This window comes from Antechinus flavipes, chromosome 1, assembly GCF_016432865.1.
Source record: "Antechinus flavipes isolate AdamAnt ecotype Samford, QLD, Australia chromosome 1, AdamAnt_v2, whole genome shotgun sequence".
Taxonomy (NCBI): domain Eukaryota; kingdom Metazoa; phylum Chordata; class Mammalia; order Dasyuromorphia; family Dasyuridae; genus Antechinus; species Antechinus flavipes.
This window is the reverse complement of record NC_067398.1, coordinates 17,733,730-17,753,465: the sequence shown is the minus strand read 5'-3', so window position 1 is coordinate 17,753,465 and position 19,736 is coordinate 17,733,730. Positions and strand designations below refer to the sequence as shown.

At 46.0% G+C, this 19,736-nt stretch overlaps 1 protein-coding gene across 3 annotated transcripts in view; it reads left to right on the top strand.

The window, feature by feature from the left end:
- Positions 1-376: 376 nt before the first annotated feature.
- Positions 377-19,736, top strand: part of FAM3D (FAM3 metabolism regulating signaling molecule D) — a 51,226-nt gene continuing 31,866 nt past the window's right edge. The window contains exons 1-3 of one of the 3 annotated variants that reach the window (XM_051979933.1): positions 377-514; positions 2,418-2,473; positions 17,396-17,454. In XM_051979933.1, the coding sequence (XP_051835893.1) occupies positions 17,442-17,454 (13 nt within the window). In that variant the 5' untranslated portion in view covers positions 377-514; positions 2,418-2,473; positions 17,396-17,441. Of the gene's footprint in view, positions 515-2,417; positions 2,474-13,473; positions 13,711-17,395; positions 17,455-19,736 lie in introns of those variants that run through there. The other 2 variants (XM_051979918.1, XM_051979924.1) reach the window with 2 other exon arrangements.

Below are 19,736 nucleotides of genomic sequence, written 5' to 3'. Positions count from 1 at the left end.
CTTCCTAGGATCCTAGGAGTGCCCTTTTCCCTTAAGGGCGTGCGCCAGGGGCCAGGGAGTCGGCAAAAAACCAAGAATGGGCCCGCTCTCAAGGAGCTCCCGTTCTAGGTGGGGAGGAGGCAGTCTCAGGTCATTCCCCTTGCTCTCGGCTGGCCGGATGCGAAGTGAGGATCCCCTCTGATCCCTCAGGGATTTTCCCCGGAAAACCCGCAGCTGCCAAAGCCTGCTCCGAGCAGGGGCTCCCGGCACCCCCGGCGGCTGAGGATTTCTGCCCGCCTGGCAGCCCTTTCCTGGGAGACACCCAGGGCGCACTTCCTTGTTCCTTGTGCCTGCCTCCTGGCTGTTCTGGCAGCGTGTGTCAGCAGTGGGAGGGGATGTTTCAGAGCAAACGACTGGAATGTCTTAAAGCACCCACTCGGGGCTGGAACCTCCTCCACCTGCTGCTGGCCCGGAGTCCAGCTGGGGCATGAGCTCAGAGCCCGGGAGCTCCCAGAGAGACCAGTCTGAAAGGTAGGTGTGTGTGTGTGTGTGAGGGGGAGAAATCTAGGCCCTTCCTCCCCGGGAACTGCCGCTTAATAGGGGTCTTTGACTGGCCTGTTGGCCCCAAAGCACCTTCTCAGGAGGGGTCAGGGAGAAGATCACCGGGCTGCACTCCTGGGTCCCGGTTCTAGTGGGAAAGGAGGAAAAATGACACGTGCTGGGGAGAGAAGGATGGAGAGACAGACAGACAAGGAGGAGGCAGAAGAGAAGAGACAGAAACTCAGAGAGAAGAATGAGAAAAAAACAAAGGGGAGACTTCCCAGATGAAGGATTCTTAGGGGTGACACTCTTACTCCCCCATCTGCCCAGTGTGATCTTATGCTACATTACATATATTTAGGAGAACAGGAGGACCCAAGGCTTAGTATGTTACAGATGAAGAAAAGGAGGCCCAGGAAGGGACGCCCAAGGTCACACAGCTGGTCAGTTCTCCCCCGCAGGATTGGAAGGAACCAAGGCTCTCGAATCCAAGGCTAACACCATTTATGACATGGAGGTCATGCTGTCTCCTCTGGATAGATCGGGGGCTGTCCCAGTCACAGCACCTTGCATACAAGAGGGGCCTAATGAATGCTCAGTTGGAGTGAATTGGGCCAAATTTTGGCTCACTGTCCGTTGTTCTTCCCGGGAGAGATTCCCCTTTGGGCCCAGATTGCCCTCATTACTGGCACAAGTTCAGGATGCATTGGCCCAATGACTGACATTTGTTGACTTGGATTCAGTTCAAGGGATTTAATGTTCCCTCGAGGATTAAGGCATCCCCATACTGTCCCACGGACAAGCAGGGCTTAAACCCAGAGCTTCCTGGTTTTCTGGCTTTCTCTCTAACCACTGTACCACACATCTCTTACACTGCTTCTGAGGTGGAACTGGAGCCCAACTTAACCTAGCTCCCAGCCCGGCGCTTGTCTGTCTATAGTATTTCCATCTTGAAACCCCAGTGTATTTGGATTACATACAGTTGGTATCAAATCTGCCCCCAGATAGTGCCTCAAACCATCAACAAGCTCATGAGTGCAAGGATAGAGACCTAGGTCTGGGGCCAGGAAGATCTGAACTCAGATCCAGCTTCAGATCCTCACTAGCTGTGTGACCCCCAGATGAATCTCTGTTAACTCACTGCCTACCTCAGTTTCTTCAACTGTGAAATGGGAACGATGGAGCACTGACCTGTTGTTAATATTCTTTGTAAAGTGCTTCACAAATGGTTGGACAGGCAGAGAGATGGATAGAGAAATGGATGGGTAGATCGAGGGATGGATGGAAATAGATAAAATTAGATGGCTAGAATAAGATTAGATAGACAGGATGGAGATAGGGATGGAGATAAGATAAATAAGATGGATAGGATGGAAGGATGGATGGGTGGATGGAGATACATACGTAGATGTGGAGATAGACAATAGACAGGGTGGATATAGAGAGATGAAAAATGGGAAGGAAAGGCTTCTCCTGGTTTGCTCCCCTTCATTTTCCAGGAGAGGAAATTGAGACCCGGAGAGATTCATAAGCCAATAGAGCCGGTGCTAGAAGGGACTGTGGTGGTCGCCGAGTCCAACTCTCTTGCTTCACAGTTGAGGAAACCGAGGCAAAGAGTAGGGAAACAACCTTCCAAAGCACGTGGAGAGTGGGCTATGGTCCCAGGTCCTGTGACTCAGCGGCCAGTGCCGTACCCCATTCCTTTCCTCTTTTTTTTTTTAACCTTGCTGAGTTTCTTCCTGGTCAAATCCTAGCCGGTAGAAGTAAATCACAGGAAGGAGCTAATTGTGCCGGGCTGCCGTAATTCATTCTAAGGCAGCCTCGCCCAGCTGCTCCTTGGCAAACGCCAAATTTCCTACACGTTTTCCAACCCCAAATCCCCGCCTTGTCGTAGGTAGCGCCGGTCAAGTGAACTGGGATTTCAGCAACTACTTGCCAGCCTCTGCTTTAGGAGGTAAGTCGGTCCTCGAGAGGGGGCCTGGGGCTCTGAGGGATCTAGTAGCTCTCCCTAGGACGAATAACCCAATCAGTCAGATTGATCTGGCTCGATCCGGCGTGTATTTCTTCATGCCTTAACCTGGCACCCGGTGAATGAGTCCATGGGAAGGCTGCGCCGAGCTTTCCCGAGCGTCCCGATTCCAAGTCCAGTCGTCTCCCTGTGGAATCAGAGCCGATAAAAGTTTTATTAAGCACCCACGATGCACCAGGCACTGGGTTCCATGCCGGGCTTTCTGAGCACCGGCTGCTGCTCCCTCTGGGACAACGGCTTCTTCTCTGGGTCCCAGGCCCTCCGGGTCTGGGAAACATTCTTTAGGAGTTACTGCGGCCAACTGGCCCAAGGCCAGCCCTTGGAGGTGAGTGGCCCGGCTCCAGGCCAGCCAGTTTCTGAGCACTGGCCCCTAGCTGGAGGGACATAAAGAGCCACTGACTCCTTTTACAGATGAGGAAACTGAGGAAAGCCCAGAGAGGGTGTAGGGGACCAAGGTCACAGCAGATGAGTCTCTGAATCCCATCAATCTTCCAATCAAGTTGGGGGATGAAGCTTGAGCTCCGGACTCAGTGAATGGACTTTCTCATGAGGCAGCGGCTTCTATACCGGTCTTTGGGAGTGAGCTCGGATGTCCTTCCGGGGCTTAGTCAGAGCTTGTCCTGGCAGGATCCTCAACACCAGAGACTATTGGTTGGTAAGTCAGGAATGACATCTCTGAGCAGGGGATCTTCTGGTCATTTATTTTGGTCAAACTGGTCCTCAAGAGAGACAACAGAACCTTCAGTGGCAGAAAAACTTGAATTCGAATCCCGATTTGGACACATGTGACAACAAGCTCTGGTCAAATCATTCATTCAATGCTCCCAGCAACTCCTTAAAACTACATTGTAGCATCAGTCCTGAAGTCAGGAGGACCTGAGTTCAAATCCCAGCTCAGACACTTTACACTTCCTAGCTGTATGACTCTGGGCAAGTCACTTATCCCCAGTTGCCTCAGGGGAAAAAAAGAAAAGAAAACTACATTGTAGAGTAGGGGTGGACTTGAGTCAGTAGAAAGGAGTTTCCTCATGTGGGTATTTTCGGTACTTATGAAATCACAGTTCCCATCTCAGACTCGGTACTCTGTTATTCCCTGGGCTGTTCAGAACCTTGGGACCCACTCCCATGCCCCCCAGACCAAGACATTGTTTACACTAGTAGCAGTGATAAAAATAACAATGAGTAATGATAACAGCCAAGTTGTATAGGACCTCTGGGGCACTTCAAATATTACCTCATCTGATCCTCGCAATAATCTGGGAAGAAGGTACTATTATTATCTCATCTTATATTTGAGTAAACTGAGGCAAATGGAGGTTAAGTGACTTGGCTCAGCGTGTCTGAGGCTGGATTTGAACTCAGGTCTTTTTGATGGCAACCCAGCGCCCAATCGATTGAGCCACCTGGCCCTCCAGGTGTTCCATGGAAGGGGGCACATCCCAACCCAATAACTCAAGCCGGCCAGATTATTCCCACCCATCCCCAATTATGGGAACCATCACTCCTCCTTAATGCTGTGGGTTCATGGGCCAGAGAAGTCTCCAGGCCCAGCGCAAGTACTGCAGCCTCCCAGCAAGGTGTCCGTGGGCCATGATTCCTCCACAGGGAGATGCATTCAAGGGACCAATCTCAGTAGGAGTCAGCCTCGTGACGACAGCCACAAAAGCCAAGGAAATCTTGGGTTACATTGGGAATCTGGAAGCTACAGCTGAAATCCGAGCTGGACAGCCCAGAGCCAGGGTGCTGAGTTCAGATCAAGCTGCCTCCTCTCCCATCATTCTCCCCCTCACCACCCTCACCGATCCTTAAGGGATCGGCTTCCCTTCTCTTAACCCGGACTGGCCATCTCCACAGCCTACTAAGTGCACCCCTTGCCCTCTTTCCCATCTGTCTTCTGTGTATTGTCTTCTTCTTCCATATTGTCTTCTATGTTGTCTCCTCCTTAGAATATGACTTGGCTTGTATTTTTATTCCCAAGACTCGGCCCAGAGAAAACATTTCACTATTTTATCATCATTTCATAAGCTGGAAGGAGAAGGGCCTTGAGTTCATGTTGGAGAGATTTCAAACTCTTTGAGGAAAGTGCTGTCTTTACCTCCTTCCGTATCCTCAGTGTACCTGGCCCATAGTAGATCTTAAAAAATGTTGATTGACTATTGATTGAATGATATGAGGAGAATTGATGGAAGAAAGGAGAGGGATTTAGTCTGAGAAAAGAAGATGGGGAAGGGGCAGGAGGTGAGAATTCCCTTCAAACACAGAATATCCCAAAAGTCTTTGCTCAGTTACAACAAGATACTGTTGTCAAGGATGGAAATTCTGTCTTTAATAAGAGTTCCCTCCAGAGCCTGAACTTTTCTCCTTAAGACTAGCTGTCTACTCTCAGCACCTGCTGACTTAATTATGGGCATCGCCATCTTGGTTAATCAGAGGGGCCTCAAACTTAGCTCTGTGCGGTGGAAAGAAATCCCCCTCTGGCTCGGTCTGGAGCGTATTTCTTTATAACCCAACCTGGCACACGGTGAATGATTTCACGGGGAAGGCCGGGCCAACCTTTTCTGAGCTGATCAGTCCAGACAACCAGGACTCAGCAGGGAGGGTCTCATTAATCAGTTTAGACTCAGTCCTTCTCAAGCCTCAAAACTATTGATCCATAATTAAGTGCAACTAATCCCCGGTCAGACAGAAATGATTTGTGTCCTGAAGCATCCTTTTGGGGGAATCTTCTGGTTACAACAAACTCCAGGAATGGACTTAGAGAAATACAAACCGGGAGAGAAAGGGTAGGGGAAGAGGGAGGGAAGGAAGGGAGGAGGGGATGTTTTCTGAAAGTTGCCCATGTACCTTGCCTCCTTCCTGAGGAGTAAAGGGAAGACAGGTTGAGACGTTGAGGCGGAAGTTCCGAGGACTTCCAAGAGAGATGGAGATTATGAATCTGCCACTGATCACAAAAGTAAAAGGGCAAGGGCTGACCTGGGCGGAGCAGACATGATCAGTCTAGAAAATCCTACAGCTTACCCCAGAGTGAATTTGCTTCCCTAGTGTCAGCTGAACAGGGTGGTCTCCCACGAAACCGGGGCCTGGAAGACAAATACTAGGAGGCAAAAGGGCATCGATTTAGATGCAGAAAGGACCGAGAGGTCACCCAAGCCAATGTTTTCTCTTTATAGATGAGGAACTCCCGACACCCTCACTTTACCGATGAGGAAACAGTAAGAGAGAGAGAATAAGTGACTTAGAGCTTCAGATGTAGAACTGCAGGGAGACTTTAGATGGCCCAACCCTAATTCTAGCCAACCCCCTCATGTTACACATGAGGAAACTGAGACCCAGGGAGGCGAAGAAACCTGATTCTAGTCACACAAGTGACTAATTTACAAGTGATCCAATCAGTTTTCAAACCCAGGTCCTCTGACTTCCAGTCCAGGCTGCTCTTTCCTATTGGCTTAACCCCAATTTGCCCAAACTTACACAAGGAGTAAATAGCAGGGGCAGAAATTGAATCCATGTCCTCTGACTCCCAGTCCCAAATCCATAGCCCAGAGATATATTAGAGAGAAGCCAATGGGCCCTAATTTCAATTAGAAGTAACTTGAAAAAAGAAAATTTCAATAAATTCCCATGTGGTCATGCTATAATGAGTTACTAGTGGAAACTAGAACACTGGGGGGATGTACAGTGCTAACTAAATTATTATGATAATGGGGGAGTGAGGAAGGAGCAGCCCCCACCTTGTGCCTCTTAACTGGCAGATAATCCTTGCAGTCCTCCTGGGTTTGTTCATTGTTTGAACCTGGACTCTCAGACCCTATAGGTTTCACTGGCATTATAGGCCACTTTCTAGCTGTGTGACCTTAAGCGAGTCACCTGACTTCTCAAATGAGATAATATGGGAAGAACTTTGAAAACTTTAACGTAAAAATGTGTGTGTGTGTGTAACACACACATATACATAAATTGTATATGTGTATTTATAATTATATAATTGTTATTTGCAGATATATGTATATAATACATAATTACATTCCATGAAATATTTATTGTATTTGATATATTATATATAATATATTTGCATTATATCTAAAATGCATTTATATTATATATCCAATATAATTATATAATATCCAATATTATATACAATGCATGTATATGTGTATTTATATACATGAATATTTTACAGGAATTATATATAATTATATAAAGAAAACATAATTATAACATATATATGCACATATGTGTGTATAAACTTATTACACTTAAGACCAAGGTTCCAGTTGTACCTGTGACACACACTTGACTTTTCAGTTCTCTAGATAATTCTCTAAGACCGTGTTTCAGAAATGTTCATCTGCCTTAGCAGAAAGCATTTCTTTTTCCAGTAGTTCTTAATATAATAATATTATAATATATACAATTATATATTATAACATATTAATATTATCTATAATATATGGTGTATTATCATATATTATAATATTACATATTAATATATAATACATTTTATACATTATATAATATAATCATCATCATCATCACAAATCTAGTTCCTTTACTCTGTACCAGCCACTGTGGCTACATAAACCAAGCTGAAATCGGCCCTGCCCTCAGGTCACTTATATCCGTCTGACAAAGCGGGCTGAAAATCTAAGAGGTCGCTACCAGCCCACTGGAAGAGATAGTCTAAGGGAAGTCCTTCCTTGTGCTAGGGCTGCCTTGGCCAACTGCTCCCCAAGGAAAATGAGAAACAAGAGTGGGATTTCTCTCTTTCTCCATCTCTTCCTCCTTGCCTTACCTTGTGATTCCAGAGCTTAGCCAGTCTGTCTTCATCCCTACTTCTCTCACCCCCTGATTTTCTGGTCAATTGATGGCAAAAAAGTCCTCAGTTTTCAGTACCATATCCCCAAGCCACAATAAGTGCTATTGACTTTACTCTTTTCTCTCGGCTGCCATTCCCCACCCTTTAGACCCTTCTCCTCTTTTTCCGGGGGAGAAGGGAACAAAATGATTGAGGTTAAGTGACTTGCCCAGGGTCACACAATTAGAAAGTATCAAGAGTAAAACCAGATTTGAATTCCGGTCCTCCTGTCTCCTCCTTTATAATCAATCAACAGTAATTTATTAAGCTCTTACTATGATCCAGTCAGGGATCTGTTTCTCCCTAACTATCAGTCCCATGCACCCAATACCATGACCTTCTCTTGGAGTTGCCCTTTTATTATACTCTGTTACTCAAATGGAAAGGAGTTGGGAAGGAGCAGATTATCCAGGATGCTCCATTCTCACCCCGGGACTGATACGTCAACTCCCAAACGGTGATCAACATAACAATTCAGGGGCTAAAAATATAGGTGGGAACCTGGGTCTTCTTCCAGCGTCACAGAATAATATTGAACATGGTAGAGCGGACGGGGCCCTGAGCCTGGAGTCAGGAAGACCTCACACATCTTCTCACTGAAAGCCTTGTCCGATAGACGCCTCTAATTGCTTCTTGCCCCCTTATAATCTAGCTTCAGACCTTATCCTTCCACTGACACTCTTCTCGCCTTCCCAACATTTTCCAAGTTGTCAAGTCCGATGGCCTCTTCTCAGCCTTCTTCCTTCCTGATATCTTTGGAATTACTGATCGTCATTTGCCGCCTCATCCTCCCTTCTCTATGGTTTTTGACTAGAGAGCCTCCGAGGTCCCTTTCATCTGCGAGACTCTGTGGTTTTGTGAGGGGCTTCCTTGGGGCAGCCGCCCTCAGCTTCCTGGATCTCCCCAGACCTTTCCCAACCCCGGTCCTGTAATAGCACCCAATAAGTCATCTGGTGTCCCAAGCCTAAAAAGCACCAGAAGTCCTAGAAATAAAATTCAACCTGGGTATCAGCCAAATAATAGGCTTTATTGGGGCTAATTCAGAAATAAATGCCAGCTTAACCCATCGCTGGAGGCCCAGACTTATTGAGTATTGGTGGTTTATCTATCTGTATATTGGGTAACTCCATCAATTATGACCTATCATTATTCAGATTTACAAGGGAGAATGTTTAGGGGACCCGATTCTTTTGATTACCTCACAATAGCTGCTGAATGAGTCACTTGGGATTCTGGGGCAGTTTAAAACTTCACAGCCCCATTACACAGTGTCCTTGCTAAGGTCTTGTCCTTCCTACTCTTCAGTCTCTTGCTCCAAGATACTCCAGGCTAAGGGCCAGCCAAGACCTAGAACTTAAAGCAGAATATGCCAACATAGGCTCAGTCTCTGGGTTCCCCGGACTCTGCTCAGTCCAGATGGGAAAGCACACCGAGCCTAAGGGCCATGTATCTCTGGGAGAAGGACGGTGTCCTTAAGCAGGGTTCCCTCTGCAGAAGTAGGTTCTGGGGCACTTTGAAAGGGGGTGTCCCACTGGGAGCTCTGCCTGCAGGACTCCCCTTTTTCCTGGGGACAACGAACTGACTCCAAGCCAGTCACCAAAGAGGAAGCCAGTCAGTCCCTACTCAAGTGAAATCAGTCAAGGACCCTTTTTAGGAAACTACTGAGTCTTATTACTCAAGCCCCCGCCATCTTGTGGATAGAGACACAAGGAGAATGTAAATTAATGAAAAAATAATAGATCACGAGAGGCCTTGTTGTTAACATGAAAACTTCTTCCGATGCAAGAATTAAGGGCTGGCTGGTGGCACCTCATAGGGAGGATCTGTCTGTCTCAGGCTGGGTCCATGGGCCACTTCCAGGCAAGAACTTCCCAGATGGCCAGAAGGGGTGGGAAGAGAAGCATTAAAATTGGTGTCAGGGAGCAGCTAGCTGGTGCAGTGGGTAGAGCACCAGCCCTGAAGTCAGGAGGACCTGAGTTCAAATCTGGCCTCAGACACTTAACACTTCCTAGCTGTGTGACCCTGGGCAAGTCACTTAATTCCAGTTGCCCCAGGAAGGGGAAATGATGTCAGGCAGATTATTTCATTTGAGTCTCTCGATGACCCTGGAAGCCAAATGCTATTATTGTCACCATTTTTACAGATGAGGAAACTAAACAGAACTTAGATGACTCACCAAGAGCACTTAACTAGTGTCCAAGGCAGAATTTGAACTCCGCTCTTCTTAACTCCAGGTCCAGCACTCTATACCTCGTACCACCTATTTGCTTCTGACTATTCATTGCTATTAGTACACGATAATAAATAACCCATCATATAATAAAATATGGTAAATTAATATCAGTGGTGATAATTAATAATAATAATCTGAGGCACATTGAGCTAGAAATGCGATAGGGATTACATCACTCCATCCTTTTTCCAATTGCATCCCTCTGATCCTCATTGTCAAGCCAAATCGAGTCTAAAAGTTGTCATCACATTACAAATAATTTAGAGCTAAAAGGGATCTAAGCAGTTGTCAAGTAAATAGAAGCAGATCCTTGTGGGAAGCCTATGACTTAGAAGATCACAAATTCACATTCTATATATTGGGTTGTAGTTTTGTTTATGTTGTTAAACTTTCCCCAGTGGCATTTTAATCTGGCCACACTTGGGAATAAATAAGGAGACAATTGGTCTATTCTTCCCAATTCTTCACAATTAGAGTCCCACATCCATTTCTGGCTATTATTTTATGCCTTGGGAAGGACATTAGTGTCCCGAGGAGGATGAGGAGGCTAGGACAGGGTTGTTATATAATGAAATAGTTGAAGGAGATCAGGGTGTTTAGCTTGGACAAAAGGACATGAAGGTGGGGGGACACGGTAGCTGTCCTAAAGAGTTTGGAAGACTGTCACATGGAAGAGAGTTAGACTTCTTCTCCAAAGCCTCAGAGGAAAAGCCACAAAGAAATCAATGTAAGCTTGATGAGTTAAAGCTGTTCCAAAATGGAATCAGCTATAAAGAGGTAGGGAGGGAGCTTTCCATCCTGGGAGACTTTTCTGGCAAAAGCTAAAAATTCACTTTTTTGGAGAAGTCAGATTCCTGGTCACTTATGGGTACTGAGATTCCATCCAGCTCTAACATTCAGGTCCCAGAGACTTGATCATCAAGACCTTGGTATCAAGATGGGGGACAAAGTTTAAAATGAAATCATCCAAAGCAAGTGGGGTCATCAAGACAGGACTGGAGCGGAATGGGAACTGAGGCAGAGAACTTGATTTGTAGACTTTTCTGCTGGGATGGGGACATCTCTAATTGCCCTCCTAGGCAGCCCTTACAAGTGAAATGCCTGTTAATTAACAAGCAGTGCCTCTTGCTCCAACATTTCTGAGAAATTTTCTAACCCGATTTCTTGAATTAGAGCGGTCAGGTTATTTCCATCTCTGCTCTTATGGGGAATTCCGATAATATTGCAAGTTCTCCCCTACTCTATCCTCCAGCCCCATCAGTTTGCCATTGGGTATATTTAATATCCTTTTCTGGTTGGGTAATTATCTGGGCATTTCCCTTACCTCTTATATCATCTGTTTGTTTGTTTGTTTGTTCTTTAAGCCTATTGCTTTGTCTATCTTCTCCAAGTACGTTTCTGAACTGCCGAGTCCCATCGCCATCTTGTTTTGATCTTCCTCAAGTCTCTCTCGGTTCCTCCAACATTTCCTCACAGAGGATACTTTATTTTTTTCTTTGCGTTCTTGAAGTATGATTGTCGTCTATTTTGTTGAGTCTCATGGCTTCCACCTCTGTGGGAATATATTTTTCTCCAGTTATTCTGCCCTCTGTTTTCTTTTAGTCCTTAACCTTTTTTTTTTTTTTCAACATGGCGCGACTTCTTTTCTTTGTTCAGTGCTCTGAGTGTGTACGTCCCTTATGAAACCAGTCCCTTCTTGAGGATTTCCCGGAGCTTTGTTCCCTCCCTGTGTCTGAGGGGGATGTCCCCGAATGAGATTCTCCTGAAACCTCTCAGTCTGCCCTCCACCCAGAAGACACCTGGCCCGCATCCCTCTGGGGCACTTATATTAATCACCGGCTCCCTTATCAGAATTATTGATGTACTTAATCTTTGCCCCATTTAGATTGCTAGCTCCTGGAGATCGGATTCGTGGACTATATATCTTTATCTGCCCCGGATTTAGCACAGCGATTTTCTATAGCAGATATTCAATGTTTGTTGAGTTGAAAAAGGAAATGCTAGTCCCATCGATGCCATTTCCCCGTGGGGTTTTCCCTCTATTCAGTGCCTCTCCCACCATTTAATTCAACTATATATATACACATATATATATATATATGTAATAGATAAATAAACCAAGACTCCGAAGTAGGCAGGAGTGGGGAGAGATGACCTACCCAACATCACATACTCAGCCCAGAGCTAACTAGAGCCTTCATCTTGACCACGGCCCAATGAGGGCTCCTTACGTTGGTCCATGATTTAGCCCCCTCCACATCAGGCTTCGTTTTGGGAATTGCGATCATACTGGCAGGTGAAAAAGATTGTGAGCAAGCATTTGGTGTCTGTGAAGAGACCGAGGCCATTCTGTCCAAACAATGACAAGCACGTATGGAGTGCCTGTGTTCTTTCATTCAGCAAACACTTATGGAGCACCTACTGCATGTGAAGGCACTTTCTCTGCTAAGCACAGAGATCAATACAAAGTTGACTAAGTCATGGTCCCTGCTCTCCAAAAGGTCACGGTCCAGTGAAGGCATCGGCATGGAAACAAGAAAGGGAACTTAGCGCAATGGCCAACTTCCTGGATTTGGAGACAGGAAGATCTGGTTCAAATTCTGTCTCAGATAGTGACTATTTGTTTGACCTTGGACAAGTCATTCACCTCTGCCTAAGTGGCAGCTAGGGGTTCAGTGGATATAATACAGGAAAACCTAAGTGAAAATCTAGCCTCAGATATGATGCTATGTGACCATAGGCAAGTTTGCCTGCCTCAGTTGCTTCAGTTGGAAAATGTAGCTAATAATCGCACCTCCCTCCAAGGATTTTGTGAGAATCAAAAGAGACAATAAATATGTGCGTAGCTCAAAGCCTGGTACCTACTACAGTAGGTGCTTAATAAATGCGTGTTCCCTTTTTCTTTCCTTCCCTCTATTTACACACACACACAGAGGTATGGAGAAGGTAGAGGAGACATTCAGAGACTGAGAGACTGAGAGAGACATACACAGAGAGAAACAGAGATAGAGAGATGGAGAGAGAGATATGGAGAGACAATAAGAGAGACAGAGATAGAGATAAAGGGAAAGACAGAGACAGAAAGAGTTGGAGAGACTGAGACAGTCAGAGGGAGACAGATGAGACAGAGAGAGAGAACTTTAAAGTCTGCAAAGCACTTATTTCATGTCAGTCTTTCAATGACCCCGTGAAGCAGAATTTTTGCCCATTTTACAGATGACAAAACGGAGGCTAAGAGAGGTCTCATCAAACCGACCCTTTGATAGAGAATCAGTTACTGGAGGTGCAGATTTCAGCAACACTGCCCCATGAGAGGGGGACAGGAATCTAGGAGGAGAGGGAGGAGGATATGGCTGTATCTCCATGCTCTCCTTTGATCTCACTACCTTAGGAGATGAGTGAAAAAACAGTCCAAATTGCAGAAGTCTAGGTGGGTCCAGACCAATCTCACCTCTTCTAAGGGAGGTGTTACCAGGAGGGAGGCGGCACCCCTGTGCCATCACAAGTTCCTTGGGGGCAGGGACCCTATTCCCCAGGGCCCAGCCCCTTCCAGGTGTCATTGGCCATGCCCACTGGACTCTAAGCTTGCCCAGGCTCGCCCGCCCACATCCAGTAGTGATCTTGGGAACAGGGGCCGAGTCCAACTGGCAAAATTTTGGTCCCCACCCAAAGGAAGTATGACAATCCTCGCCGGGTTCTTTACCTAATGATTACCCAACTTGTAAAACAGGTTATAGAAAACAACTGGGGGAAAGAGTATTGGGGGGGGGGGTGGAGCTGCCTAGAGGATGCTTGCCACAGGTCTCGCCCCCAGTCTCACCCAGGGAGGGGAGAACGGGGCTGGGGCCATCATGCTTCTGATCAAGACTCATTAGGCTGGGTGGCTGAGCTCCCTCCCTCAGGACTTGGTGTGCACGTAGTTATTTGGACCGGTTGGTGAAGGAGGAAGAGAGGGAGAAAGGAAGGGAAGGGCTAAGCGGGTGGAAGGTCTTTCCGGACTGTTCTGTGGCTGTATCCCCGTCCCGTGAGAGCTGGACATCTCTCTAAACCCTCGTCTTCAGCGGGTCCCAAAAGGTGAGGCACTAGCAAATGTAAAATGGCTCCTCTGTCTCTGTCTCTCCGGCGCTGGCCCTCCATATTTGTCTGACTCCCCGTCCCCCGTCACCACTGCTTTATCTGACACTATCTGAAAAGGCAAATGCTTGCTGTTAGGCAGTGTCCCATGATCCCCGCTTTTCACTGTCTCCGAGAAGTCCCTGCTTCCTCTAAAGAACAACTCAGCTGTGTCCTTGTCGGCCTTTCCTGACCGCTCCCTGCTTCCATCTCTTTATTAGCCCTCTCTACCTCTTGAAATTATTTATATTATTATTAGTTTATTTATATGAATCCAACACTTACTAACTGGGGATTGTTGGGCAAGTGATTTCTTGAGTTGAGGAAAACGGAGGCCCGGAGAGATGGCAAATCACTTGCCCAACATCACCAAGGCAGTAAGGGGGCTTCAGAGAGCCCTTCCAGCTCTAGGACGCTCAAGTCCTAATTTGCGTTTGCTTTGTGTTCACTTCCTTATCTGCATGCTGTATGTCTCCCCGACTCCTACCCACTGAGCTCCTTTAAGACAGTCTATGTCCCCAAAGCTTTGCCCAAATATTAACGAAGAAGAAAAGATACAATGACCCTGTGGGTGTAGTTGGGTCAGCCAATAAGCAATGGCGCTCCGCTAAGTCCCGAGAGCATCCTTGCCCTCGAGGACCTCAGAGCCTGAGGTAGCACTCTTTGCTAAGCTTAAAATGTCTTCGAAAGCCTAGACATACATGAATAATGTATATAGTCTATAGAAGGTATACTTTATATATAAAGTAAATATATGGTGTCAAATAAATACAAGGTAAACGTAAGAAAGAAGATGAGGGTTCTTTGGCATCCTGGCTCCACTAATTATTGACTGGGAGGTCAATGGTATGGCCATGAAGAAAACACCAGATTTTGAAATAAGAACCTCAGTTCTGCCATCCATTAGGTGTGTAATCTTGGCCAAGTCTCTTAACTTCTCTGGGATAGATTAAATGGTCTCTAGATTTTCTTTCAGGTCAAAAGTATAATCCTACGATTCTCACTAAGCCTTGGTTCCTTCATCTGTACAATGGGTACCCATTATTATTTCATCATTATTTCACTCCCTACTTCATCCTTTCACAAACCTAGGAAATTATTTTTCTTACATTAGAAAGAAGAGATTTCAGAACTTGCTTCTCAATCTATCTTTTTTAATTAGCCCAGTGGGAATAAATGAGGATTCAGTCTTGCCATCCAACACAAGGTTGAGAAAGGGATCTTTGTGGTTCTTCGAATGTACTCATCTCCCCAAGGAGTCAAGTCCTAGTGAGGTTGCTTGAGCTTGTCACCTAAATGCAAAATCATCTAAAATGCGGATGGAAGGATAAGATAATAGCTTCCAAGAAAATCCTATGTCTCCAGGAGGCTAGATTTAGGCCTCCCATTTTCTCCTTGTGTCTTACCCACTTTTGGCCACTCCCCTCTCATGGGTCCCGAATTATTTTAGAATTCTAGCGACTTGGGAGTAGAAATATCAAAACAAGATAGCCCTTGGGCTTTTTTGGAGAGAAACTTTAATTAGTTCGTCAGGCTTCAGTGGCCTTCGGAACGTAGCTTAGCAGGTAGCCTCCACTTGGCCAAATCAAAGAGTGGGAGAACAGGACAAAACCAATAATGTTATTAGGTTCCGACTGGCTGAGTCTGTGTCGTGGCTGTTTATTTGACCCTTCGGGGTTCATTCCTCACCGTAGTTTTAAAGTTTTTCCAGAGCAAAGTGGGCTCTTCTACTCTCCATCCTCCAAAGGGTTTTTAAGAGCAGCTGTGGGGGGTAGTGGGCTAATTCAGAATGTAGACTTAGACAAATGGCACTCCACACCTGGATTTCTGCACGGTTTATCAGTTACAGAACCGGACTGAGAGGTCAAGTCAAGCCAATAAACATTTATTTGGCCTACTATGTGCCAGGTACTGCGCGTGGCTCTGGAGATACAATAGGAAGTGAAAGATGCTCCTGTCCTCAAAGAGCTCACCATCGCAAATCAATATGTATGACAGGGTATCTGTTCAGGATAGGTCGGGGATCCCCCTGATATTTGAGTCATGTGACTTTGGATGACGTGAAGGATGGAAGGATAGAGAACTAGAAAGTATCTTAGTATTATTTGACCCAACCCCCTCATTTTATAGGTGAGGAAAACCAGATTCAGAGAGCTGAAGTGATATGTTCCAACTAACATTCTTTCTGGGTCTCACAGGTAATATTTTCATAGCCTATCTGAAGATCCCCAAGATCTGAAGGCCCAGAGAAATAATAATAGGCCCAAAAAACAAACAGTATTGATTGAGCACCTTAAAGTTTGCAAATTGCATGACTTTGAGAGGAAGAAGGAAGCCGTGTAGCTGGGGCAGAGCCTTCTTCTCCTCTCTCTGTTCCCCCTCCAAGAATCCAGCTCTTTTTCCAAGAACTACATGCTGTTTTCAAAGGTGTTTTAGTTTTTGTTGTGGGCTCAAATAAGCTACTGTAGCTGATGCACTTTGCAAACTTTAACATGCTCGATCGATACCGTTTGATTTTGTCATTATTATTATTTATTTGGGCCTCAGAACGATAAATCTTCAGGTAGGCTATGAAGATATTACCTTCATATTCCTGATGAGGAAACTTGGAGGGTAGAAATGCTTCTATTATTTGATAGTTACTAAATTCGGATTAAAAGGAAAAAACAACTCTGGAAGTCAGTGTTATAGGCATTATTGTTCCCACCCTACAGATGAGGAAACCGAGGATAAGAGAGGTTGTGGGATTTGCCTGGGGTCACACAGCTACTAAGTGTGGCAGGGAAGATTTAAAATCAGGTCTTCCTGACTTCAGGCCCAGTGCTCCATCCACTATCCCATCCAAAGTATTGAGTAAAACAGGGGTTCTTAACTGGAGACATGAATACTCTCCCTGGAGCATGGGCAGCTGGGTGACTCAGTGGATAGGATGCTGATCCAGGAGTCAGGAGAATCTGAGTTCGAATCTAGCTTCAGATATTTACTTCGGCGTGATCCTGGGAAAGTCATTTAATCCTGTTTGCCTCAGTTTCCTTATGTGTGAAACAAACTGGAGACATCCTCCTTTTAAAATCTCTTAAAGAAAATGATTCATCAGATGAGATGGAGATTTTTGAACTCAGTGACATTAATTCCACTTTTTCCTTCTCTCTCCCAAGAAATCCCATGGATCTCCTTTGGGTCTCGCTTTTACTCACTTCCACCCCTATCCAGACAGATCCTGGCTCTTTCTCTTGTTTCCCAATGTGTAAAAGTCCAGTCTCTTCCATTAGATTATGGCTCCATTTTCCCTTGGAGCCTCGGAGGTGAATGTAAGTGCCTTATAAATAATTGTTAAATCTAGATAAGCGCTGGAAAGGAAGATGGTGGAGGAAGTTGAGGAAAAATGGATTCCTGAGCTGTATTTGATGGAGTCAGGGAAATCCTACTTGAGGCAGAAGCTGTGAATTCCCAGAGGGTGGGACTTGTCCTCTGAGATCTCTTCCACCTCTCCAGCTATCTTAAAAGCCCAGGAACCTGAGATTAGGAGTGGATTCTTTTCATTTAGAAAGTACCCATAATCCAACGTTCCAGTTTTGGCTTTGGTCGTTTTTGCTGTTGTTTCAGTGCCTGATTTCAAATCCTCATTCTGCTTTTGTCTCCACAGGCCAGCAGGGCTCACAGTCAGCTAAAGCGTCCCCTACTCGGACAGGATGAGACTGTCAGGTAAGCTCAGACTCTTATTAATTAAATAAGCTGATGTTGTAAAATTGCTGCTGGGGGCATGCTGGTAAATGTTTAACAACCGGCTCTCTGTGGGAGGATATACACATAACACATTTTTAAATTTAATCTTCACGATTAACCCCCTTTCCGTCATTTTCTTCAGTCTAGAAAATCAACAGAGCAATAACCCAATACCTGACCTGCAGAATTTGCCCTTTTTTTCAAGGAGTAAATAGTCAAAATTTAACGATCAGTTTTCTAGAGCTCTCACAAGCAGGCACCAGCACTGCCCTGTTGCTGTTTTTTTGGTTGTTGTTGTTGTCGTTCAAACCAAAGGACCGGGCAGAAGGCAGAGGGGGACGGGAGGGGAGGGATTCCTTAGCAGCAGCTACTTTCCCTAATCTGATCCTGATAAGTCCCAGCTCCTTTCAACTGCACCTAAGCAGCCCCCCCCCCCAAAACAAAACATAATCAAGATCCCAGAACAATGCAGACATGACGGGATTTCTTGGGATACACGACCAAAGGGTGAGGTCCGTGGCAGCTCTCTTGATGCTTTTAAATGGAAAGGACTGGGAGAGCACCCACTTTCTGGGCAGAGAGAGCCCTGCCTCATCGGGAGTTGAAGGCAGTTATCTGGAGGAGTCCCCAAATCCCACAAGTCCTAACTTGCCTGGGGTGAGTCAGACCTCCAGCTTCAACCCCCAGTTGTGGGTCCTTTGTAGGCAGCTGGTTGAGGAAAAGATGGAACCTGATGAGGGCTCATTTTAAGCAAAATTGCCAATACTGACCCTTGACCTTTGAAATAACATACCCAACAAGAAAGAAGGGGGGGAAATATTTATTAAACACCTACTATGTGCCTGACACTGGGCTAAGTTCTTTACAAATAGTATCTCATTCCATCCTCAGAACAACTTTGGAAGGTGGGGGCTATTATTATCCCCATTTTAAGAAGGAAGAAACTAAGGCAGACTAAGATTATAAGACTTGTCCAGCATGTTACAGTGCCTAGTGTCGGAGGTCATAGCTGATCTCAGGCCTTTCTGATTCCAGGACCCTTGGAATAGCCAGTGTGCCCCCTAAAAGGCAAGGGAACACAAAAGCCCAAGACTGTGGTCTCTGGTGAACTGGTGACCCAGGGGAGGTTCTTAGTGCCCAAGACCTTGGGGAACTTGTCAGCCCAGCTCGGAACCCGACCCTCCCTTTCCTCTCCCTCTCCCACAACATTAAGAGAGCAAGGGAAACATCCCCGTCGATACAATGGGAATAATTCTTGGGGTGACTACCCGTAGACCTGCTCCGGCATCCCGGCTCTCTCTGGCGTCCCGGCTCTCTCTGGCTCCCCCTTTCCTCTGAGAACTATCCGAGTTCTGCCCAAGAAGCTTCCAGCCGTCAGACGGAGCGACCCAGCTTCCCCCTGTTTTGTGAGCTCACGCTAGGCAGCCAAACACTGGGTCCAACTCTCCAGAGCTATTGCCTGAACTATAAATCCTGTTTGACATTTAAAATCCTTGTAACATGACTTTTCTTCACCTTGCGCGGAGTAATGTATATTTGTATATTTAATGTATATTTGTTTTTGATTGATGGACTGATTGCAGCTTCTGCCCGCCTGCCCTTTGTTCCTTCCTTGCTGGCTACCACCGGACGGGCCTTGTTTTCCCTTCCCTCCTCTCTGATATTCCTCCTTTCCTGTTGATTCTGTTTCTGACCACTCCCCCCTCAGGGACCTCTGTCTCCTCCTGGTTTCATGTCCCACCTGTTCTCCCCACTCCCAATCCCCCGTGGCTGGCTCAGGGAGAGTGACAACTATTCGGGGCACCTCCCTCTATGACTAGTGACTTCCTGGAGGATCATATTCTCTGGGTCCCCTCCCCAGCCATTCTACACCAGAACCCGCTGGGCCAAATCCCCCAGACCTCCGCTCTACACAGCATCAAGTAACCCCAGCCTCAGTCCCCATGCAAGGATAGCTCTTGGCAGATTGACTGTTGCTGACTCCAGTTTATTTTCCTTTCCATCCCGTCACAAGATAGTCTATCAGTCCCTTAATCAATCGATAAACTCTCTGAAGCACCTATCATGTGCCAAAAATTATCACCCTTCATTCATTCTCCAGTCCAGCCAAAGTCATCCAAATTTCCCTCCTCACACCCGAGATTCCATGTCCCTCCTCTCTGCCTTTTCCAAGGCTTCCTATTAATTAATCGATCAGCTAGCATTTATTAAGTGCCTACTATGTGCCGGACCCTGGGGATACAAGTACAAAGATCACTTCG